Source organism: Oncorhynchus gorbuscha, linkage group LG08 (assembly GCF_021184085.1).
Source record: "Oncorhynchus gorbuscha isolate QuinsamMale2020 ecotype Even-year linkage group LG08, OgorEven_v1.0, whole genome shotgun sequence".
NCBI classification, from domain to species: domain Eukaryota; kingdom Metazoa; phylum Chordata; class Actinopteri; order Salmoniformes; family Salmonidae; genus Oncorhynchus; species Oncorhynchus gorbuscha.
The window spans coordinates 14,213,210-14,235,464 of record NC_060180.1 but is presented as its reverse complement, the minus strand read 5'-3'; the positions used below and the strand labels follow the sequence as shown (position 1 = coordinate 14,235,464).

The 22,255-nt window shown below is 42.3% G+C and overlaps 1 protein-coding gene and 1 long non-coding RNA gene across 3 annotated transcripts in view; one reads left to right on the top strand and one right to left on the bottom strand.

Moving 5' to 3' along the window:
- The window catches only part of LOC124041230 (disintegrin and metalloproteinase domain-containing protein 12-like), a 144,429-nt gene that overhangs the window by 52,355 nt on the left and 69,819 nt on the right, over positions 1-22,255 (top strand). For both annotated transcript variants that reach the window (XM_046358582.1, XM_046358581.1), the window contains exons 2-3: positions 3,574-3,695; positions 7,703-7,776. In XM_046358582.1, coding sequence (XP_046214538.1) covers positions 3,574-3,695; positions 7,703-7,776 — 196 coding nt within the window. The remainder of the gene's footprint in view (positions 1-3,573; positions 3,696-7,702; positions 7,777-22,255) is intronic.
- The window catches only part of LOC124041231, a 32,811-nt gene continuing 27,911 nt past the window's right edge, over positions 17,356-22,255 (bottom strand). The window contains exon 3 of the long non-coding RNA XR_006839903.1: positions 17,356-18,313. This is a non-coding gene — a long non-coding RNA (uncharacterized LOC124041231). The remainder of the gene's footprint in view (positions 18,314-22,255) is intronic.

Below are 22,255 nucleotides of genomic sequence, written 5' to 3'. Positions count from 1 at the left end.
TGAGGGCCTCTTTATTGTCTTTTTTTCAAATGGATCTGTGTCGTAGTTCTATTTAATGTGAATGTTTTTTTTTACCAACAGTCGGTCAGTTTGGTTCACTCAAGTAAAATAAAACCCTTACATAAATGGGGCACTTAGTGTGTAATACATTTAAGGTAATTTAAACAATAGAGCAGGTTTCCCCAAATGCTATCGTTTTTGGGGGGGTTGAACATAAATGTCTGTAAAAAAACAAAAATCAAATCAGTGATTTTAATTTTGGAAATCTGTTCCAAAGTATTTCCATCCATAATAGCGAGATATATGTGATCGTATACAAATGTAAGCAAAGTTTGAAAAAAGTATGTTTTAGTCAAGTATTATACACTATATACTGTACACAAGAGTATGTGGACACCCCTTCAAATGAGTGGATTCGGCTATGTCAACCACACCCGTTGCTGACAGGTATATAAAATCGAACACACAGCCATGTAATCAACAGACATACATTGGCAGTAGAATGACCTTACTGAAAAGCTCAGGGATTTTTGTTGGGAGAAACCCAAGAAATGGGTTTCCATGGCCGAGCAGCCGCACAAAAGCCTAAGATCACCATGCACAATGCCAAGCATGTAAAGCTCGCTTCCATTGGACTCTGGAGCATTGGAACTGCTTTTTTTGCATTTACATTTACATTTAAGTCATTTAGCAGACGCTCTTATCCAGAGCGACTTACAAATTGGTGCATTCACCTTATGAGATCCAGTGGAACAGTCACTTTACAATAGTGCATCTAAATCTTAAAAGGGGGGGGGGAATACTTATCCTATCCTAGGTATTCCTTAAAGAGGTGGGGTTTCAGGTGTCTCCGGAAGGTGGTGATTGACTCCGCTGTCCTGGCGTCGTGAGGGAGTTTGTTCCACCATTGGGGGGCCAGAGCAGCGAACAGCTTTGACTGGGCTGAGCGGGAGCTGTACTTCCTCAGTGGTAGGGAGGCGAGCAGGCCAGAGGTCGATGAACGCAGTGCCCTTGTTTGGGTGTAGGGCCTGATCAGAGCCTGGAGGTACTGAGGTGCCGTTCCCCTCACAGCTCCGTAGGCAAGCACCATGGTCTTGTAGCGGATGCGAGCTTCAACTGGAAGCCAGTGGAGAGAACGGAGGAGCGGGGTGACGTGAGAGAACTTGGGAAGGTTGAACACCAGACGGGCTGCGGCGTTCTGGATGAGTTGAAGGGGTTTAATGGCACAGGCAGGGAGCCCAGCCAACAGCGAGTTGCAGTAATCCAGACGGGAGATGACAAGTGCCTGGATTAGGACCTGCGCCGCTTCCTGTGTGAGGCAGGGTCATACTCTGCGGATGTTGTAGAGCATGAACCTACAGGAACGGGCCACCGCCTTGATGTTGGTTGAGAACGACAGGGTGTTGTCCAGGATCACACCAAGGTTCTTAGCGCTCTGGGAGGAGGACACAATGGAGTTGTCAACCGTGATGGCGAGATCATGGAACGGGCAGTCCTTCCCCGGGAGGAAGAGCAGCTCCGTCTTGCCGAGGTTCAGCTTGAGGTGGTGATCCGTCATCCACACTGATATGTCTGCCAGACATGCAGAGATGCGATTCGCCACCTGGTCATCAGAAGGGGGAAAGGAGAAGATTAGTTGTGTGTCGTCTGCATAGCAATGATAGGAGAGACCATGTGAGGTTATGACAGAGCCAAGTGACTTGGTGTATAGCGAGAATAGGAGAGGGCCTAGCACAGAGCCCTGGGGGACACCAGTGGTGAGAGCGCGTGGTGAGGAGACAGATTCTCGCCACGCCACCTGGTAGGAGCGACCTGTCAGGTAGGACGCAATCCAAGCGTGGGCCGCGCCGGAGATGCCCAACTCGGAGAGGGTGGAGAGGAGGATCTGATGGTTCACAGTATCGAAGGCAGCCGATAGATCTAGAAGGATGAGAGCAGAGGAGAGAGAGTTAGCTTTAGCAGTGCGGAGCGCCTCCGTGATACAGAGGAGAGCAGTCTCAAATGAATGACTAGTCTTGAAACCTGACTGATTTGGATCAAGAAGGTCATTCAGAGAGAGATAGCGGGAGAGCTGGCCAAGGACGGCACGTTCAAGAGTTTTGGAGAGAAAGGAAAGAAGGGATACTGGTCTGTAATTGTTGACATCGGAGTGATCGAGTGTAGGTTTTTTCAGAAGGGGTGCAACTCTCGCTCTCTTGAAGACGGAAGGGACGTAGCCAGCGGTCAGTGATGAGTTGATGAGCGAGGTGAGGTAAGGGAGAAGGTCTCCGGAAATGGTCTGGAGAAGAGGGGAGGGGATAGGGTCAAGCGGGCAGGTTGTTGGGCGGCCGGCCGTCACAAGACGCGAGATTTCATCTGGAGAGGGAGGGGAGAAAGAGGTCAGAGCACAGGGTAGGGCAGTGTGAGCAGAACCAGCGGTGTCGTTTGACTTAGCAAACGAGGATCGGATGTCGTCGACCTTCTTTTCAAAATGGTTGACGAAGTCGTCTGCAGAGAGGGAGGAGGGGGGGGGGAGGAGGATTCAGGAGGGAGGAGAAGGTGGCAAAGAGCTTCCTAGGGTTAGAATGATGAATGAAGCTTCACCATCTGGCAGTCCGACAGTCACCATCTGGCAGTCCGATGGATGAATCTGGGTTTGGCGGATGCCAGGAGAACGCTACCTACCCCAATGCATAGTGCCAACTGTACAGTTTGGTGGAGGAGGAATAATGGTCTGGCTTTTTTTCATGGTTCTACGAGGCCCCATAGTTCCAGTGAAGGGAATCTTAATGCTACAGCATACAATGGCATTCTAGACGATTCTGTGCTTCCAACTTTGTGCCAAAGGTTTGGGGAAGGCGCTTTCTTGTGTCAGCATACAAATGCCCTCTCGCACAAAGCGAGGTCCATACAGAAATGGTTTGTCGAGATCGGTGTGGAAGAACTTGACTGGCATGCACAGAGCTCGGACCACAACCCCATAGATCACCTCCGGGATGAATTGGCACGCCAACAGCGAGCCAGGCCTACTTGCCCAACATCAGTGCCCGACCTCACTAGTGCTCTTGTGGCTGAATGGAAGCAAATCCCCGCGACAATGTTCCAACATCTAGTGGAAAGCCTTCCCAGAAGAGTGGAGGCTATTATAGCAGCAAAGGGGGAACCAACTCCATGTTAATACCCATGATTTTGGAATGAGATGTCTGACGAGTAGGTGTCCACATACTTTTGAAAAATCACTCCGCAGCTGAATCTAGTTGATGAACCATTCAATAGAGCAACACATTTGACTTGAGGTGGCCTGAAGCTAAATGATGAAACAATCACATGTTCAAAAGACTAACATTTTAAGTATGATAACAATGTTATGTCATTCTCCATAATCTCATGGTTGACTGCTGCCACTACCATTGAAGGTGTTATGTCATTCTCATTATACAGTAATATACATGCTCTCAGTTAGGCCTCCTCAGGTCAAGTGATAGCAGTACTTAACAGAGACCAGATAGACTCGCGCTAACCATGCCCACTCAGTACAAACCATTTACATTGATTACATCACATCATTAATCACTGTTATTGATCTTTTAACAGGGAAAAGCTTGGACCAGAGTGTGCTGCACAGTGCTGTCCCTAAGCCCCAACGCTATGACACCACGGTACCTCTCCTGCTGGAAGGGCGGCAGCGCAAACCACTCAGCCAGCTCAAGTCCAGGGTAAATATTCATAAAGTGGCCACTTAGCGGCCTTGGCTAATGCTAATAATCTGCTCCTACTATAGCTCAGCCAAGCGCAGATGCTAGCCTGCCTGCTCACTTGCATCAGGTCTCCTGTGTTGTTCCAGTCGTGAGCTCCTAATAATTCCCCATTTCTGTTTATCCTCGGCTGATTCCTCTTTCTGCTTTTTCCTCAAAGCTCGCTCCCTACGGCGTTGAATGGCCCCTCTGTTGTTTGTTTAGTATGAGCTAGGCCCTGAGGCTCCACACACTGTGAAATTATTCCCCCAACTCGCCAGGCTCCTATACTCTACAAATCAGCAGTGCATGAAAAGCAACATTTTGAAATGGTTTACCACTGCCGGAAGACTGCCTTTTTTCCCTTAAACTGTCTGGTTTTGAAACAAAGTCAGGTAGCAACCGGATTTGAAACCATCTAACCATTGTGCTAAAATGTATTGGAAGGGTGAGCGTACTTGCAGATGGCTAGCAAATGCACCCTAACACTTGTTATCCTTGACATACCAGAACTGTAAGCAAATATATACAAGACCTATTAGACTTTCTTTCTATGAACCATGTGTAATGCCTGAAATCCATTGAGTTATTAAAACCAGGTAAATCAGCACATTTAATCTCTGCTATTACATGGGGTCTCTAACCAATTAAGCATGTTCTGCAATTGAGTATCTGGTTTTAGGGTATATTAGGGCAGCTTCAGACGGGGAAACACGATGCGTTCAGCCCACTAGGACTTGGGGAGAGAAATACATTTTTGAAATCCGGGATCCCCCACCTTCACCATAGGGAAACCATTCCCGACAAGGGAAACGCGTGGGTGTTGAGTAGTACTCCCAGAATATTTAAAACAGCCATGGCTTTCCAAGATTTATCCCTCAGATTATACATGAGTGGATAGGTTTTTCCTAGCTGGAGGAAATACCACACCCTCTGAGGGGGTGGTTTTTTTCTATGTTAGTGTCTCAATTACACACTCTCCCTGAATGCTGAACTTGTGCTTTACTTGGCTGACATGGGGAGGGTATTAGCAAATCAACAACATCTCTGAAATGAGAAGGAGTCATGATGCACCAGTAATTCATCAGAATGTGTTATATTATACCTTTGTCCGGAACAATGAAGAGATTCTAGTTATTTAGTTTGGACATAATTCTGGTGAAAGTTAATTACATTTTATTAGAGAGGTATTCCATTGTCATGACACTACATAATCAATTGAGTTTGACAACAATGTGTATTTGTATAGCTCACGAGCCAGCTGTTATAGCCATGTTGACCATTCCAACATATTATTGAGTTTAACAATGATTGAGTTGGTTATTTTATCAGAGATGATACCAAACTCGTTTTTCCTTCCACCCCTTTAGGTTTTATTGAACTGTTCTCGGTGCAACAAGAGGTAGCAAGCCAATATCTTGGTGGTGGTGAGTCAGGACAATTGGGTGATGACCTGACATGAACCGCCCTGCCTTCTAAACCACAAATGGACCCACAAACTATACAACTCTATGAACAAGGACTACTTTTAACAATTTCTACTGAACATTTTACAAAAACACGTTCACTTGAAGATCAGTGCAGATACAACATTTGTAACAGAATGACGGCACCAACAGCACAAACCATCATTTGATTACCAAACTTTACTGCACAGTTCAAGTAAATATGTTTTTGTAAACTTTTCTGTGGACATTGTTAAATAGTGTTGTATGGTTTGTTTAGCTTTGCAGTCTTTGGTTTTTAAAAAGTGAATTTTAAAGTGAAAAATACGAGTCTCAGTATCTCTCTGTTACGATGAATTTGCCCTTATCTGACTGGGACAAAATACTGGTTGTTCTGTCTTTGCATGTCTGTCTTTCTTTATCTCTGCCTGTCTATCTTTATCTCTGCCTGTCTGTCTATCTTCATCTCTCAAGGTGCCGCCAACATGCCTGGCTGCTTGTCTGTGTACCTGCTTCTACGTGGGTAGTAAAATAGTTCAAATGACAACATGACCTTTTCCTAGCAGGAGGCTCTCCATCCCTGTGTGTGTGTGTGTGTGTGTGTGTGTGTGTGTGTGTGTGTGTGTGTGTGTGTGTGTGTGTGTGTGTGTGTGTGTGTGTGTGTGTGTGTGTGTGTGTGTGTGTGTGTGTGTGTGTGTGTGTGTGTGTGTGTGTGTGTGTGTGTGTGTGTGTGATACAGTATCTGATAGCCTGTCATAAACTGTGCGACAGACAGAGATCCCCAGCTGCTGTCAAGCCCCCCTTTTCCCATGGGCCAGTTCGGTCATAACTCATGAGTGTTAAACAGGAAGGAGGTCTGGGGAAATTAGTGTCAGGGTCATAACTCATGAGTGTTAAAAAGGAAGGAGGTCTGGGGAAATTAGTGTCAGGGTCATAAGTCATGAGTGTTAAAAAGGCAGGAGGTCTGGGGAAATTAGTGTCAGGGTCATAACTCATGAGTGTTAAAAAGGCAGGAGGTCTGGGGAAATTAGTGTCAGGGTCATAACTCATGAGTGTTAAAAAGGCAGGAGGTCTGGGGAAATTAGTGTCAGGGTCATAACTCAACTCTGGGGAAATTAGTGTTATAACTCATGAGTGTTAAACTCAGGGAAGGAGGTCTGGGGAAGGAGGTCTGGGGAAATTAGTGTCAGGGTCATAACTCATGAGTGTTAAAAAGGAAGGAGGTCTGGGGAAATTAGTGTCAGGGTCATAAGTCATGAGTGTTAAAAAGGCAGGAGGTCTGGGGAAATTAGTGTCAGGGTCATAACTCATGAGTGTTAAAAAGGCAGGAGGTCTGGGGAAATTAGTGTCAGGGTCATAACTCATGAGTGTTAAAAGGAGGAGGTCTGGGAGGTCTAACTCATGGTGTTAAAAAGGCAGGAAAATTAGTGTCAGGGTCATAACTCATGAGTGTTAAAAAGGCAGGAGGTCTGGGGAAATTAGTGTCAGGGTCATAACTCATGAGTGTTAAAAAGGCAGGAGGTCTGGGGAAATTAGTGTCAGGGTCATAACTCATGAGTGTTAAAAAGGCAGGAGGTCTGGGAAAATTTGTGTCAGTCAGCACTGAAATATGCAGACAATCATCAAAATGTTGTTCTTGCACTCAAGGAACAACACTGCTTGCTCTGCAAAAACAGAAACGTTTTTGCTGTTGATTTCTGACCAACATCAACCTGACATGGTAGATTATTGCTGTAGACCTAGGGTGGAATTTTTTTATTTCATGTTTTCATTAGATCATTTTTTACATTACTGTTGATCTTTTATAAACGTCTCTAATGTTCTGAATGAACAGAGTCCAGTTTTTAACCTAACTATGGGAAATCATGAAAGGTACTAATGGAGGTGTCTAAGGCCATGATCATCCTCGGATGGAGAATTAGTAACGGAGAGGCACCATACATACACTAAATCAGATCAAATGTTATTAGTCACATGCTCTGAATACAACAGGCGTAGGTAGACCTTACAGTGAAATGCTTACTTAACTAACAGTGCAGTTTAAAAAAATATGGATAAGAATAAGAGATAAATGTAACAAGTAAACAAAGAGGAGCAGTAAAAAAGAACAATATATACAGGGGGGTGCCGGTACAGAGTCTTATGTGCGGGGGTACCAGTTAGTTGAGGTAGTATCTACAGTTGAAGTCGGAAGTTTACATTTGTTGTCCTTAAGCCAATTTGATGTTATTTTAATGGACCAAAAATGTGTTTTTCTTTCAAAAACAAGGACATTTATAAGTGACCCCAAACTTTTGAACGGTAGTGTATGTGCTCATCAAGAAGTCAGCTGTCATGGCTAGAGTCCAGAGCTTTCCCTGGTCAGGTTACGTAGTCAGGAAAACAGGGCCCTAGTCATGACAACCACCAAAGCAATGGATCTGGGAACTGGAATCCCTCTTCCTGGCCCTTTCCCAGCATGCCCGCATGCTTCCTGTCCAGTATGTGTCAGCCATGCTGGGTGTCCCGTCCCCTCACCTCTGGTGTCCTGTGTTTGTGTTCTAGAGTCATCCTGCATCACTGAAGCTGGTGGTGGAGGCGGAAGGTGAACAACTGGTCCTGGCACTAGAAAAAAACCAGTAAGTCATCATTCTATATTCCACTGCACATCCTAAAGTCCTACATCAGACCTTCATCACGACAGGCATCTTGGCTTCCAAAGGAATATGGATGTTTCGGGGGCTAGTGAAATGGTTTGTTTTGAATTTGGGAAGATACAAGAACATTAACATATGGAGTAAACAATGATCAGATGTGTTGCTTTTCAGCGAGCATATGCTGTGCCCATGGCTGTAGTAAGAGCTATGGGAAACGATTCTACAGTATGAGGGCTGATACAGTTTCATGGAGGGGAAGAAATATTTCACTTAACAAATGTCGAGGCACTTTTATGGTTTAGTCTCTCTGAAGAGTTGAGTGATGATAGTTGATAAAGAATGAGGGTGAAGTGGACTCGAGAGGTTGTTTTTTTCTCTCAACACCTTTTTCTCTTCCAGACTGTGGAATATAACACCAGGCATGAGAACTGGGAATCCTGTGGAGTATTTGTGAAATCAACTGCATATATACACACTGTTCATATATATACAGTACAAGCTAAGCATTTCCAGAAGCAAGGAGACTTGGGCCAGGTATTAGGTCTGAAGCAGCCATAGGCCTTCACGTATTTTATACTTGGCTTAATCATTGCGTTTGCATGTGTAACTTACACTCCTTGGCTTGGACACTGTGCAGGAGACATGATCTCCCTCCAGTTAGTTTAGTCTGCCAGGTTTGATGGACCACCATAGATGCATAGACTAGACCAGTAGGGATAAGACCCCTGAGATCTATCAGATTTCACTGCAACGCTACTGAGATAGTACATACACTTTGACATTAGGATATTCTCATGGATTTTGTGTACTGCACTCACTCCCATCACTCCTTTGAAACACACCCACGATAAACATCAACTCTCAGATTTTCCTCATCACCTCACTTCTACTGTCCAACTTAATATGTGTCCCTGACAGAATTCCCACCACCCTATTCCTAAAAATAAAAAAATCCCACCCAACTACCCTACCCGCATCGCCAACCTTGGTGACCCGTGTGTCAGCTGTGAGAGATAAGCCAGCCCAGGAATTCCCTTCCCGTCTGTCCTCCTCCCTGCCTCCCTCCAGATGTGTCCGCTGATGTCTGTCTCACGTCTGTACCCAGACACAGGTGGTGTGGGACCTCTGCGTGCTCTCTGTGTGTGCACTGTGCGGGGCTGTACCCTCCCTGCCTTCTCTGTAGGATCAGGAGACAGGAACAACCTCTGAGCCAGCACAGAGTAGTAGTTTGCTCTCTCAGTTTGTGGTGTATAACACCACAATATGCTGCTAATGTCCACTTAATAGCTTTCAGTGTTAAGTATGAAGGTTCTATTATCCTAAGAAATGAGTTTAACCAATACATTAGCTGCACTGTAGACAGACAGATCTAAGCGACAGGTAGAGCAGGAAGTACCCTGAAATGTATAGAAATTCTGGTATGCATTCTATAAGAGTTTGTGTTTTTTTGGTTTTCAGTAAGAGTGAGTTGGTCAACTGAATTAAAGGACCTGTTTAGTAAGTGGATGTGTTCTGGGCTGAGTTATGCAAGGTTTACTTTAAGTGGTGGGTTTTTTACAAAGTTCTGCTGAGTCCATAAGGTTTCCTAATTTGGTTTTCCTCAAGTGCACACCTGGTCCAGGGCCAATCTGAAAAGATCTAGCTCTACCAAAAGTAAACAGAATAGCAAATCTAATGAATAAACCAATATGTTAGCTAACAGCCCTCTGAGCCAACAGTCTGGCCTAGAGCTATAGAGTATAGAGCTGTTCAAGCTGTGTGTGTTTGGGCAAGAATTTGTTTGTTCATTGATTATCATCAATAGATTGATTCCTCTATCCTCTCAGATAGAAGCACTCACAACCTGTGTAGCATTAACAGGATTGTAAGACCAACTCAGTGGCCTTGTGGTTAGTGTCTGTCCAGAGATTGGAAGGTTGGGAGTTTGATCCCTGGCCGAGTCATACCAAAGACTATAAAAATGGGACCTGATACATCTATGCTTGGCCCTAAGGAGATAGATTGGGGGAAGGCCCTGTGATAGACAAGCGTCTTGTCCATGGGGTGTACTTGTACATCAAGCTGCCTCATGCTACAGAAACAGGAGATACTCCTTTGAGCTGTTCTGGCTTGCACAAGCAAAGGCTACTTCCAGTTATTGAGTCTCTCTAAAGTAACAGCCCAAGCCTACTTCAACTTTTTCCTTTGGTTTCTCCTGGAAATATTTGACCCAAAAAAGCGGTCAATTTGGAGTTGGACCTGCATGTTCTGTCTGAGCTTGATGTTGGCTCTCTGTCAGGTCTGTACCTGAGCAACAGACTGAGAAATTAGGCTGATGCATCTGGCCTCATTGGATCCTGGCTCTCATTTATTCCCATTTCTCTGTTTAGTCTTTTGGAGGGTGTGTGTATGTGTGTGTGTGTCTGCCAGCGGAGCTGTTTTTATTTATTCAGTCTGAGTGGAGTGCCTCCCAGCTCCTGAAGCAGCACCCACCGGATCATTGTTTCAATGTATTCAAGGCTTCAGATATTGATTTTTTCAATGGAATTTTCTGTCATTAGTCAGGAACAGAGTGAAAAATACAAGAAACTGCCCACACTGCCATGCAGACACCAAGCTGTGTAAAAACAAAATGGATCCGATTATGCAAATCATGAAGGACAGAGTAGTGAGAGGATGAAGAAAGATTGACTGAAGGAGGAAGGTTATAAGTCTTACACTTGGCTTTGGTTATGTCAATACTTTTTGATGAGGTCTAAACCTTAAGATGCCAGTTTTACTCGCTCTCGATGGCAGGGGCCTGAACAATTGCAGTTTTCAGGCAATACATGACTACTACAAGCTGTAGTGAGACTATAGAGAAATAGCGTTCTGAAATCATAGGGGGACTCAAAGGTCAAAGCCGTGATCTAGGGCATGTTAGACAGCCTCTCATGATGTCAGTCCTATGAGACATTACACTGATTAAAGACTGCAACGGTAGGAAGAAAGAATGTGTGTGTGTGTGTGTGCGTGTGTGCGTGCGTGCGTTACCTGGTCTCATAGACTAGACGTAACATAGTAAATGTAATTCCGAGGACACTCAAATTAGTATCATATGTGACGCTTGGTATGGTTACATAAGACAGAAGGTTACTTAAGGCAAGAAACAAAAGGATGGTGGTTGGTCGGGGTGGATGGATAGATAGGACCCAAAGGTTGCGTGTTCGAATGTCATCATGGACAATTTAGCATTTTAGCTAATTAGCAACTTTTCAACTACTTTTTAGATTCTTTGCAACTACTTGGCATGTTAGCTAACCCCTCCCCTAACCCTAATCTTAACCATTTAACCTAACTCCTAACCTTAACCCTAACCCCTAGCCTAGTTAACGTTAGCTAGCTAGCTAATGTTAACCCTTTAACCTATCTCCTAACCTTAATCCTAACCCCTACCTCTAACCCCTAGCCTAATGTTACCATTAGCCACCTAGCTAACGTTAACCACAACCAATTGGAAATTCATAACATATCATACATTTTTGCAAATTTGTAACATATTGTACATTTTTTTTATTCTTAACATATTATACATTTACATATTTGTTCATATCATATGAATTGTAATTCGTAACATATCATACGTAATTGATTATGGACGTCCACAAATTAATACATACTATACTAAACGGAACATATCATACGAAATGGAGTGTCTCGAATTTACGTACAGAATAATATGAAATGCTCTGAGACCAGGTTGATGTGTGCCGGCTGGGTTGAGTGGATTTTGAGAAATTGTCTTGTCAGGAAGAGTTCCGTTTCATACTGTTCAATTTTCCAATTTTCCTAGTACATTCATTTGATTCAGGTCATGCTGTACTTTTTGGTGTTGCAAAGCGTTTAGTATGTAACTGCACATAATTTCAGCATTAGGCATCTACAGTAATGATACAGGAAATTCTCAGACAACAGAATCACTTTTTAATGTCTCCATTCATTTCTCAGCTCCTGAAAGATTTGTCTTGAATCCATTCGACAGCTCAGTTGTTGACAGAATACTTTCCCACGAAGACATTTCCTCAAATACTTTTCTGCCAGGAAGGAATAGGAGATTGGAGATCCTTCACAAACACAGGTCACTGTTAAACAACATCATTATGGCTGCCACAAACATCCCCATAGCAACATCCTCCTCAAGACTGTCATGATTAGCAGGAGATGAGTTCAGATGAGGCCCCGTATGTGCTGTACCAAACAGAGAAGAGGACTGACAATGTCATGATCCCAAACAACCACCAGTACTAGACTTGGAGTACATCATTAGTGGAGAAGCTCATTGACAAGAGGAAGACCCTGGACAAAGAGAGCGCTGGTGTCCTTAGCTGGGTAATTGGATCTGTCTTCGTCGTGTGTCAGAGTTATTTCAGTAGCACGGGTCCAGTTGATAAAGAATTAGTGGTTAGCTCGTTCGCCTGTCAACTCTGCAGCATAATGGGGTGGTTTTAAGCGCTCCCTTACAGCTCAGTGTAAACACTGTAATGATTGCTTTCCAGGCAGACTAAACAAACACTACAGCGACCTAGTGACCTGGCAGGTCACGAGACGAGACAACTACCATGACTATGTCTCTAAGAGCAGCACAGGAAAATAGCAGCATTGTGTCTCTTCGCCAAGGATTTAATCCCTGTCTCTCAAATGTTCACTATTTTTTGCTTTCACTCTCTTTCATTCTCTTTCTGTCTTTCTCACTCTATCCAATCCATCCCATCCTTGGTATGGACCTCCAGTGGCAGATGAATATGATAGGAAGAGTGGTGTGTGTGTGAGGGAGTATGTGAGCAGCCCGTCTCTCTAAAGACCAGCTCTTTCCAGAACCTTTTCCCTCTCCACAGGCAACTTGCGACCTGATTCGAGCCACCAGTGGGGGATTTGGACCAGGCTGCTGTGTCGGGTGCCAACACAGTGTGCCCTCAGCAGTACTCTCTGTCCCCGTTGCCAAACCCCCGTTGCACTATACCAGTCACAATCCATTTGCATAGCGTTGCTGGGTTAAATTGTACAAAACGCTCTTAGCCTTTGGTATGAAGTACGTTTTCGTCCATGCGTGCATTTTAGCCTTAGTAAATACACTGAAGTATATTAGAGAGGATTTGTTGATACAAAGTAATGTAATGCATCCATACCAATAAAGGCTCTGTGACTTTTAGATTGAATTCTTTCCGTTAGACTTACTCTACTCTGCATTGATTAGGTACTATTTCTGGCAATGTCTTGGGTTGTGAATTGGAACACTTGGCAGTGGGTGGCTACCCCATGAGGGTTTGCAGTTGTGGAAGCGTCAATGACAATTCCCCCACTGCTAAAATAAATAACATTTCCAATACAGAATTAAACTGAGTGGATTTGTCTCTTTTCAAATTACATGTGCAGAAGCTTCAGTTATCCCTAAGCTTAGAACATGAATTATTGATAGTCTTATTGCTTCTTGTGGTCTTCTTTAATTAGTAGATCAGAAAGAATGTGAGAAAGTTCAGGGGGCAATACAGAGTGCCCTTGGGAAGAGTTGCCTGCTACTTAAAGGACAACATAACTAGGGCTGGGAAATGCCAGGGACCTCATGATACGATAATATCACGATACTTAGGTACCGATACGATATGTATGGCAATTCTCACGCTTCCCATGATTCTATATGTATTGTGATTTGATAATGCGATTATATTGCGGTTTGATGTTCCAAACATATTTCTCACTATAATGTCTGCTGCAGAGAGATGAGAGAGCATGAGAAAATTTGTTTTGATCAGTCATGGAAATAAAAGTGCTGAAAACATGTTGGCTCACTATTTAAAAAGAAGATGGAGAACAAGCTATAAGATGAAAAATACTGCCGTTTTGCAGCAAGTACAACCGACTAGCACTGGCTAATGCTACCTAGCAAAGCATAAATATATATAATCATTTTTAGTAATCGATACTTGGAGTCAAAGTATTGATAAAATATCGTCCCCACATCACTAAAAAGAACAGAAGGAGGAATCCCTTGGTGTTCAGGGATAAGAGAAGAGTATTCCATTTGTGTATTTGCATGAGGTAGAACTTAAGCCAAGCTCAGACTGGCCCTTGTTCTCTATTCATCTCTCTGTGGGAGTGTTTTTCCAGATGGATTGTGGGATATATGTTTCGTGGAGAAGCCATGGCTTTGCAGCCAGCTTTTCTACTGGACATCTGGACAATGGGGATGGAAGAGCTGGACAACCTGTTTACAGCACTATGGGCTATGGCCACTCACAACAACAGCTGATTCGAGCCTCTGGTTATCCATCTTTTTGGTTGTCTGATAGAGTTCCCTACCGAGGTTACAAACTTTCCTGAAATAACTGATTTTCAGGACTACACAGGGACATGGTTTTCTCCTGTCTCTGCAGTGTTGTCAACCATACATTAAACAGAACAACACTTTCTCTCAGGTTCTAAGACAGTTTACTGTTAGCTGAGTAGTTTAAGGCAAGCCTCTAACATTCTAGATGTTCCAAATTTATTTCAGGCTTACATCCTCTCCTTGAGATTGCTAAAACATATGACATCACCTCTTGCTGCTCCCGTCTGGCTATTTTTAGGAAACAGTCATCGTAGCAAGGATGTTGTCAAGCCACTTAGCTAAAGTGTTTGTGTTGTGTGTGTGTGCTTTCTTGTGTCTGCATTTCTCATCTACCTGAGAGAACATTTGGTGGGACGTCACCCAATTTTCACTGCTTTTAACCTTACATATATGGGTTCCTTGTCAGGTGTGTTAGCTTGCAGAACGGTTGAAGTCCTGCGAGCATCAGCAATTCGTGGTTCGCGCTTGAGAACATTACAGAGAGTAAGTGCCTTCAAATGAGACTTGGGATGTGATGCATTCTCTGCCATGCCCAACGGCCTCACAGAGCAAACCCCTGCTTTTAAAAATCACGCTGATAGATAAGGTGTCAGTGAAATTAACTACAGGTGTAGAATCTTAATTTGACCATTCTTTTGTTGCTGAGAATTTTCCTGCATCGCAGGATATGCAGATGAGCTTCGTGATTGACATAAATTCACTGAAAACCAGCACTAAAAAAACAGTTCTATTAACAGTATTGCACTTTTCAAATAGCTTACTTTTAGGCAGCTAATAGCCTAACTGCCGATCAAGTAACATTATGGACTAAACGTTCAAATCATGTTTCTGCAGGATTATTTTGCTGTGACAACATTGGTCAATTTGAGATCCTACATCTGTATTGCTGTGTAGGCAAGTGCAAAACATATGGTAAGTTATGTAGGGCTTTTTCCTTCTCTTGCTTTGGGACTGGGGCGCTAGATGTTAATGGTGAATAATGTTCCTATTTATCTGGATCAGCGGGAAAGGAAGACATCCTGGAGAGTGAGGGAATGCATTATTTTTTCTACTATAGAGATCTCTGGAGATGGTATGATTTGCATGTACATTATATATTGCATTCACGTGCATTTGTCTCTGACACAATGCGAACATTACAATGTGTCATTATGTTACATTTCCTGGCCTAGTATATCGGGTTGCACAACCCAAATCTATCCTGGGTCGACTGTATCATAATCACGTTTCATATGAAGATGCGAGCCTCTTGGCCCCCTTTGCCGTCCATACCAAAGTTATAATGAGAGAACACGGTCTTAGAAATGTACAAAAACCTTTCGGGATCTATATACAGTACCAGTCATAAGTTTGGACACACCTACTCATTCCAGGGAATTTTCTTTATTTTTTACTATTTTCTACATTGTAGAATAATAGAGAAGACATCAAAAGTATGAAATAACACATATGGAATCATGTAGTAACCAAACAAGTGTTAAACAAATCAAAATATATTTTAGACTTTAGGTTATTCAAAGTAGCCACCTATTGCCTTGACGACAGCTTTGCACACTCTTGGCATTTTCTCAACCAGCTTCACCTGGAATGTTTTTCCAACAGTCTTGAAGGATGGAGGGCAGGTCATCTGATGGAGCACTCCATCACTCTGCTTCTTGGTCAAATAGCCCATACACAGCCTGGAGGTGTGTTGGGTCATTGTCTTGTTGAAAAACAAAAGATAGTCCCACTAAGCGCAAACCATATTGGATGATGTATCACTGCAGACTATTGTGGTTGCCATGCTGGTTAAGTGTGCCTTGAATTCTAAATCAATCACCAACAGTGTCACCAGCAAAGCACCCCCACATCATCACACCTCCTCCTCCATACTTCACGGTTGGAACTAAACATGCTGCGATCATTCGTTCACCTACTCTGCGTCTCACTAAGACATGGCGGTTGGAACACAAAATCTCAAATTTGGGCTCAACAGACCAAAGGACAGATTTCCACTGGTCTAATGTCCATCGCTCGTGTTTCTTGGTCCAAGCAAGCAAGCTCTTCTTATTATTAGTGTTCTTTAGTAGTGGCTTCTTTAAAGAAATTCGACAATGAAGGCCTGATTCACGCAGGCCTCTGAACACGCAGGCCTGATTCACGTCTCCTCTGAACAGTTGATGTTGAGATGTGTCTGTTACTTGAACTCTGTGAAGCATTTATTTGGGCTGCAATTTCTGAGGCTGGTAACCCTAATTAACGTACCCTCTGCAGCAGAGGTAACTCTAGGTCTTCCTTTCCTGTGGCGGTCCTCATGAGAGCCAGTTTAATCTTAGCCCTTGATGGTTTTTGCGACTGCACTTGAAGAAAATGTAACATTTCTTGACATTTTCCAGATTTTACTGACCTTCATGTCTTAAAGTAATGATGGACTGTTATTTATCTTTGCTTATTTGAGCTGTTCTTGCCATAATATGGACTTGGCATTTTACCAAATAGGGCTATCTTCTGTATACCACCCCTACCTAGTCACAACACAACTGATTGGCTCAAACGCATTAAGAAGTAAATAAATTCCACATATTAACTTTAAACAAGGCACACCTGTTCAAATTTAAATGCATTCCAGGTGACTACCTCATGAAGCTGGTTGAGAGAATTCCAAGAGTGTGTAAAGCTGTCATTAAGGCAAAGGGTGCCTACTTTGAGGAATCTCAAATATAAAATATTTTTTGATTTGTTTAACAATTTTTTGGTTACTACATCATTTCATGTGTTTTTTCATAGTTTTGATGTTGTCACTATTATTCTACAATGTAGAAAATAGTCCAAATAAAGGGAACCTGAGTAGGTGTGTCCAAACGTTTGACTGGTACTGTATATCCTCTAATGAACATTTATTGTGCAGAAAAGAAGTCATAACTAAGAGACCCATGAGAGAAAGGGGTTATTGGGCTAGATCGTGCATATGCTGAGGTTATGTGTATCAGATTAGAGCAGCTTTATAGTCTCGCAGATCTTTATCTAACATGGATATGTCAGTCAAATCACTGTCTTAGCTGTCAGGCGATTCAGGTGATGTAAAGATTATGGGGACTACATGGTTCTGGCTTTGAGCTGAAACCTGTGAGCAAGAAGTGCATATGCACACAACACACACACACACACACACACACACACACACACACACAGGATGGGAAGTGTGGCTCCGTCATCTACCAGATGTGCTTAGGTAAACAAGGAAGTAAGGAAATGCATCACATCACGGATAGAGGGGATTTTACCCATCTGGTGTGTAAGGCCTTGCTGAACCTGCATGGGAGCAGCAAATCAACTGGACAAACAGGGAGAGAACAGGAACATGAGGGATGTTTTATTCAGGAAATAGATAAGCTAACTGGGGATTTGTTTTAGACTTATAATAAAATGGATAAGGTCCTAAATAAGAAATGGATGTTCTATTTAAAACAGACAAGAGATTATGAAGGTTCCTGTCCAGGAGATTAATTATGGATGACTTTCAAATATTTTTGCCACATCCCAATCATATTGGACAGTGGACTTCTAGGTTAAAGGTCAGTCAACCCTGAGAATCCTATAATCTCCCCAGTATTGGACTGTGAGAGTCAGATGTTCAGAGTCAGGGTAAATATATATTTTTTAAAGCATTTATTATTCTCAGGTACTGGAGAGGGAAGACAAGGTAGTGAAGCAGGGTCAGGGGTGCCAGAGCTGTTGTCAGAACAATTTACACCTTGCATCTTGGGAAGACAATGACCTTTAACCTGAGCCCCTTAGTTACCACAATCCTACTTCCTGTCCAGGGTCAGTGTAGCTCCAGTATTCCTGCACGTTTCTTATAGCAATGAAGGCAGGCTCTGATTGTGCTGCAATTCTAACACGTTCAGAGAGCAGATAGAATCACTAGGAATGAGGAAGAACTGAGGAATGTATTAATTTCAAAGTAGTTCCTGTATGTGACTTTACATTTCACCCTTAGTGAGTCCATAGTTGACATGTGCCGCTCTGGCCACCACAGCAATGACTCCAAATGCATGCTCTGACAGTCCGATCACCCTGATCCTCTGTTTACGTGGTACTGTGCAGTGGAAGACAACCTCCACCATGTTTCCAGGGTAATGAGGTGTGGGATGACAAATTGGATGATATTATCTTATTCTGGAATCAAAGCTGCGTCTGTAAAAACAGAAAAGAAGTGGAATGAATAATGCCAGACATTTAAAGAGCAGAGAGTGTACTTTGGGTGGGAAGGGATTAAGGGGAAGTAATATTGTGTTTTTTGTTGTTGTTGTATTACAAGTGCTGTCTCCAACTTAAAGGGTTCTTTGGCTGTCCCCATAGACTGTCCCCACCCTCTGAATAACAGCCAGAGAACTCTTTTGGAGTGTATGTGTGTCATTGCTTTCCGTCATTGGTCCCATCCACCTCCAGTGGTCTGTGTACCTCAGATGTCAATCACTCTTTCTTTATGCAGTGTCTCCATGCCTATTCGACCACATGCAAATAATGAATTGTGAAGAGGTGTCAATCTTCACAAAGACGAGAAGAAAAAAGCAACAAACAAAACAACTGAAGTAAAGTAAGTAGAGGAGCTCAAGGCGGAGAATCTGGATACCACTTCTATTTTCTATTCAGCCCTTTGTCTGTTTTCCCTGAAGAAAAAAAGATATTTGGCAGAACAATGAGACCACTTTGGGGAGCAACCTTAGATTAATTGGAGAGATAGTAACCCACTGACAGTAATATTTGTGTATTTGTTTACTTTGTTCAATGAATAATAATGGGCCTCCTTCCTTTAAGATCCCCAGTCACTCATTAGTTCCGGTGTAAAACTTGTTATGAATGTGAATATGGAAGTAGCTAAAGCAGTGGTTTTGCATCTGAGCAGTGTGCAGTTACTAAACAACGCCTGGGGGTTGTGTGGATGTGGCTGACTGGAATAAATACTTTGCCAACAAGCTTTTTCTCGCAGAGTTTGTAACAGCCTACAAAAACACAGGAAGTTAGTTGTCACGTTTAGGTCTTTATGAGTCTGAAAGGTTGACTTAATACAGTGGTTATTATGTGACTTATGTCACTGTCATCAGCCATTACGGTACATATACATGCCATAACCTGAGGTAGCTTACAGTGTTTCTAAAATGTCACGTTTAAGGCCTGAGCGGGTGTGGTATTTTGTACCACGGCTAAGGGCTGTTGGTGCTGACATCAGTCCTGTGTCTTAAAAAAAAAAATGTAATCATTGATTTAAGGTGACCATTACAGATATGCACATTGGCCCCCCACTACAGAAGGGAAAGTTGGAAGAGCTGCAAAATACTTTAACCTGCAGCTGCATAAATGAAGAATGTGGATCTTAATAAACGTGTTAAGTATTTGCATCTGTGTATTGGCTCAGCAACCACAGTAGTCTATGTAGACAGTTGTGTCCGATGCGAATAAAAAAATTCAAAAGCTTCTCCATTTAGTAGTATAGTGATGAAAAGTTTACAAGGAGAATTAATTTAACACGGTCAAAAACTGTATTGCTCCGTAGATGTATTATTGCCTTCTGATCTAAGCAGTGATGTCACGGATATGACATCATATGGATGAATTTAGTTTAATTAATTTACTAAATGAAGCATCTAGCCTATGCAAAGGGGGATTCCTATACACATATCCATAATGGAATGTTCCAAATAGATAGAAAATATTCTCAATATTAACAAATATACAAATATTCACATAAATAATTATACTGTAATAACTTAAAATAGCAAAATACTATTTTCTGCATTATGGCTCTTACAATCTGTGAACCAAGAAGATTGATTTAGTAGATTATCTGTAATTATCTAAAGAGTAATGTTTCGAACAACCTTTGATAAAACAGTTCCGTGGTTCACTGCTTGTTAGTTATGATACTGCCTTGGGCTTTTCAGGTTCGCTTGTAACGTCATCAGCAGAAAAGAAACACATACAGTCGCTTTTTCAGAAACTAACTCTTCATGCACCTTTTTGTGTCAAATCGTTGTAAAACTAGCTAATGCTAGTTTTACATCAGTTCAAAACCACAGTACAGTTGTGCTGTATGTATGTAAAGGGATCAGTGTTAGATTAAGAATTTTCCTCTCTGACAATTGGCCAACTGTTACCTTTAAAGAGTCTCAGGGAGTATGACATCATGCTCTTTGTACAGTAACAAGGAAAATATGTTCAGTCTGGGAATGGTTTTATGGTGTTACATATTCCGGACATGTAGGCCAACAGGCAATGAAATGGTTTGTTCTTTTAAAAGTGCTTCATACCTCAGGGCTGTTATCTTCAATTGTCATGTGGTCTCTGAAGCTCTTGTGTATAACTAGTTTGCTAATGTCAGATAGCTGGTCTGATCTGACAATTTTGTTGGTGATTCACATAACAGTTGTTTAACACCCTACATTTGTATAATTCTGTGTAAATAAGTGACCGTGGGATTTGCAGTGGTGTTAAATAATAGGATGCATAGATCAAAAGGAAAAGTAAGACCTTGTGCACTACAAAGAGATTGAAACAAGAGACCTTGAGAGGGAAGAAATGTCTAACAGTGCTTAAGTGATCGTGGGCTGCTGAGTTACTGTCGGGCTCAAGAACCTATACAAGATAAAATGAGATGTCTCATGGACCAAAATACTTAGTCATTCCACCTCAAAAAAAGCACAAGGAAGAGGATTTCGTCACCCACCATATCAGATTGTTCTGAAATCGTTTCTGTAGGTTGAATCATAAGCATTCCTGAAACATTATTTTGTTCAAATATAATTTGGTCTCTGAGAAATTAAGCAAATTGATTGCACCCAAATTGGCTAATTTAATTGAAAGGATTCAAATATAGTACCTAACATCTGATTTGGACAATTTTTTCGTACAAAGCATAATCCAATAAAATGATCAATTGCCATCCACAGACACCCCACACCAATCCCACCCCAACAACCAGTATACAGTATCACTTCTCTATGTCTGACAGTAGTATGGAGCTGCTGCTTGGAGTATTGTTTCTTCAACCTTTAATGTATTCCATGTGAATCTGGTGATGTTTTTTTCCCCTGTTCAGAGAAATTAGCTATTGAAGTCACTTGCATTTATATCATAAATGAGTGTGAAAGTACCACGTTTTGCCCACTAGATGCCGCTGTTCCTGCTACTGCCACCACACCTCTTTATCTATTTATCTTTTGCTGGTCTCTTGTTTATTGGGTCACAGCATTTTCTTTGCAAGTTTGAATAGAAAACCATTAGCATTATGCTCATGATTATATAAATCCTTTCAATTAAAATGGCAAATGTGGGTGCAACAATTAGCTTAGTTTCTCAGAGATCAATGTTTCAGGAATGGTAATCTTATCAGTTTCTAAGTACAGAAACGATTTCAGAACAATCTGAGATGGTTGGTGACAATCTTATTTCTTGTGCTTTTTGAGGTGGAATGACAAAGTATTATGTTTCATGAGATATCTCATTATGTCCTGTATAGGTTCCTGAGCCTGACAGTAACTCAGCAGCCCACAATTATTTTGAGTACTGTTAAAGACATTTCTTCCCCCTTAGGGTCTCGTCTTTCATTATCTTTCTAGTGTACAAGGTCTTTATTTCCCAATGCTCATTGTAGGGTTCAGAGAGCTTCAGCACTTCAGTGTGTAGAAGTGTTACATGTTTTCCCCATGAAGGAGACATTTCATTTGCACATTGCATTTTACGTGACAATGAATCTTGTTAAAGTGTCCTCTCTTTTTGTACACTAGAAAGAAGATTAAACAAGAGAACTTGTAGAGAGAGAGGGAAGACATTTATTTAACAGGGCTCAACAAATGAGTGTGGGCTGCTTAGTTACTGCCAGGCTCAAGAAAATATACAGGTTGAGATGCCTCACCAGCCAAAACACTTAAAAGTGGAGGCCAACAACACCAACGAATGAGGTGTCACGTCATATTTACATTCAATATTTCTCAAATGTAATAAAAAATGTTCCAGCAGTTAGAGTCTTTGGTAATGACCATGAATACGTTTTCAGTGTGCCTTTTTAGCATCAGATCCATGTGAGCTTGAACCATCACCGAAATCAGGCTTAGCTCAGAAACATTGGTCTCTGTTTTA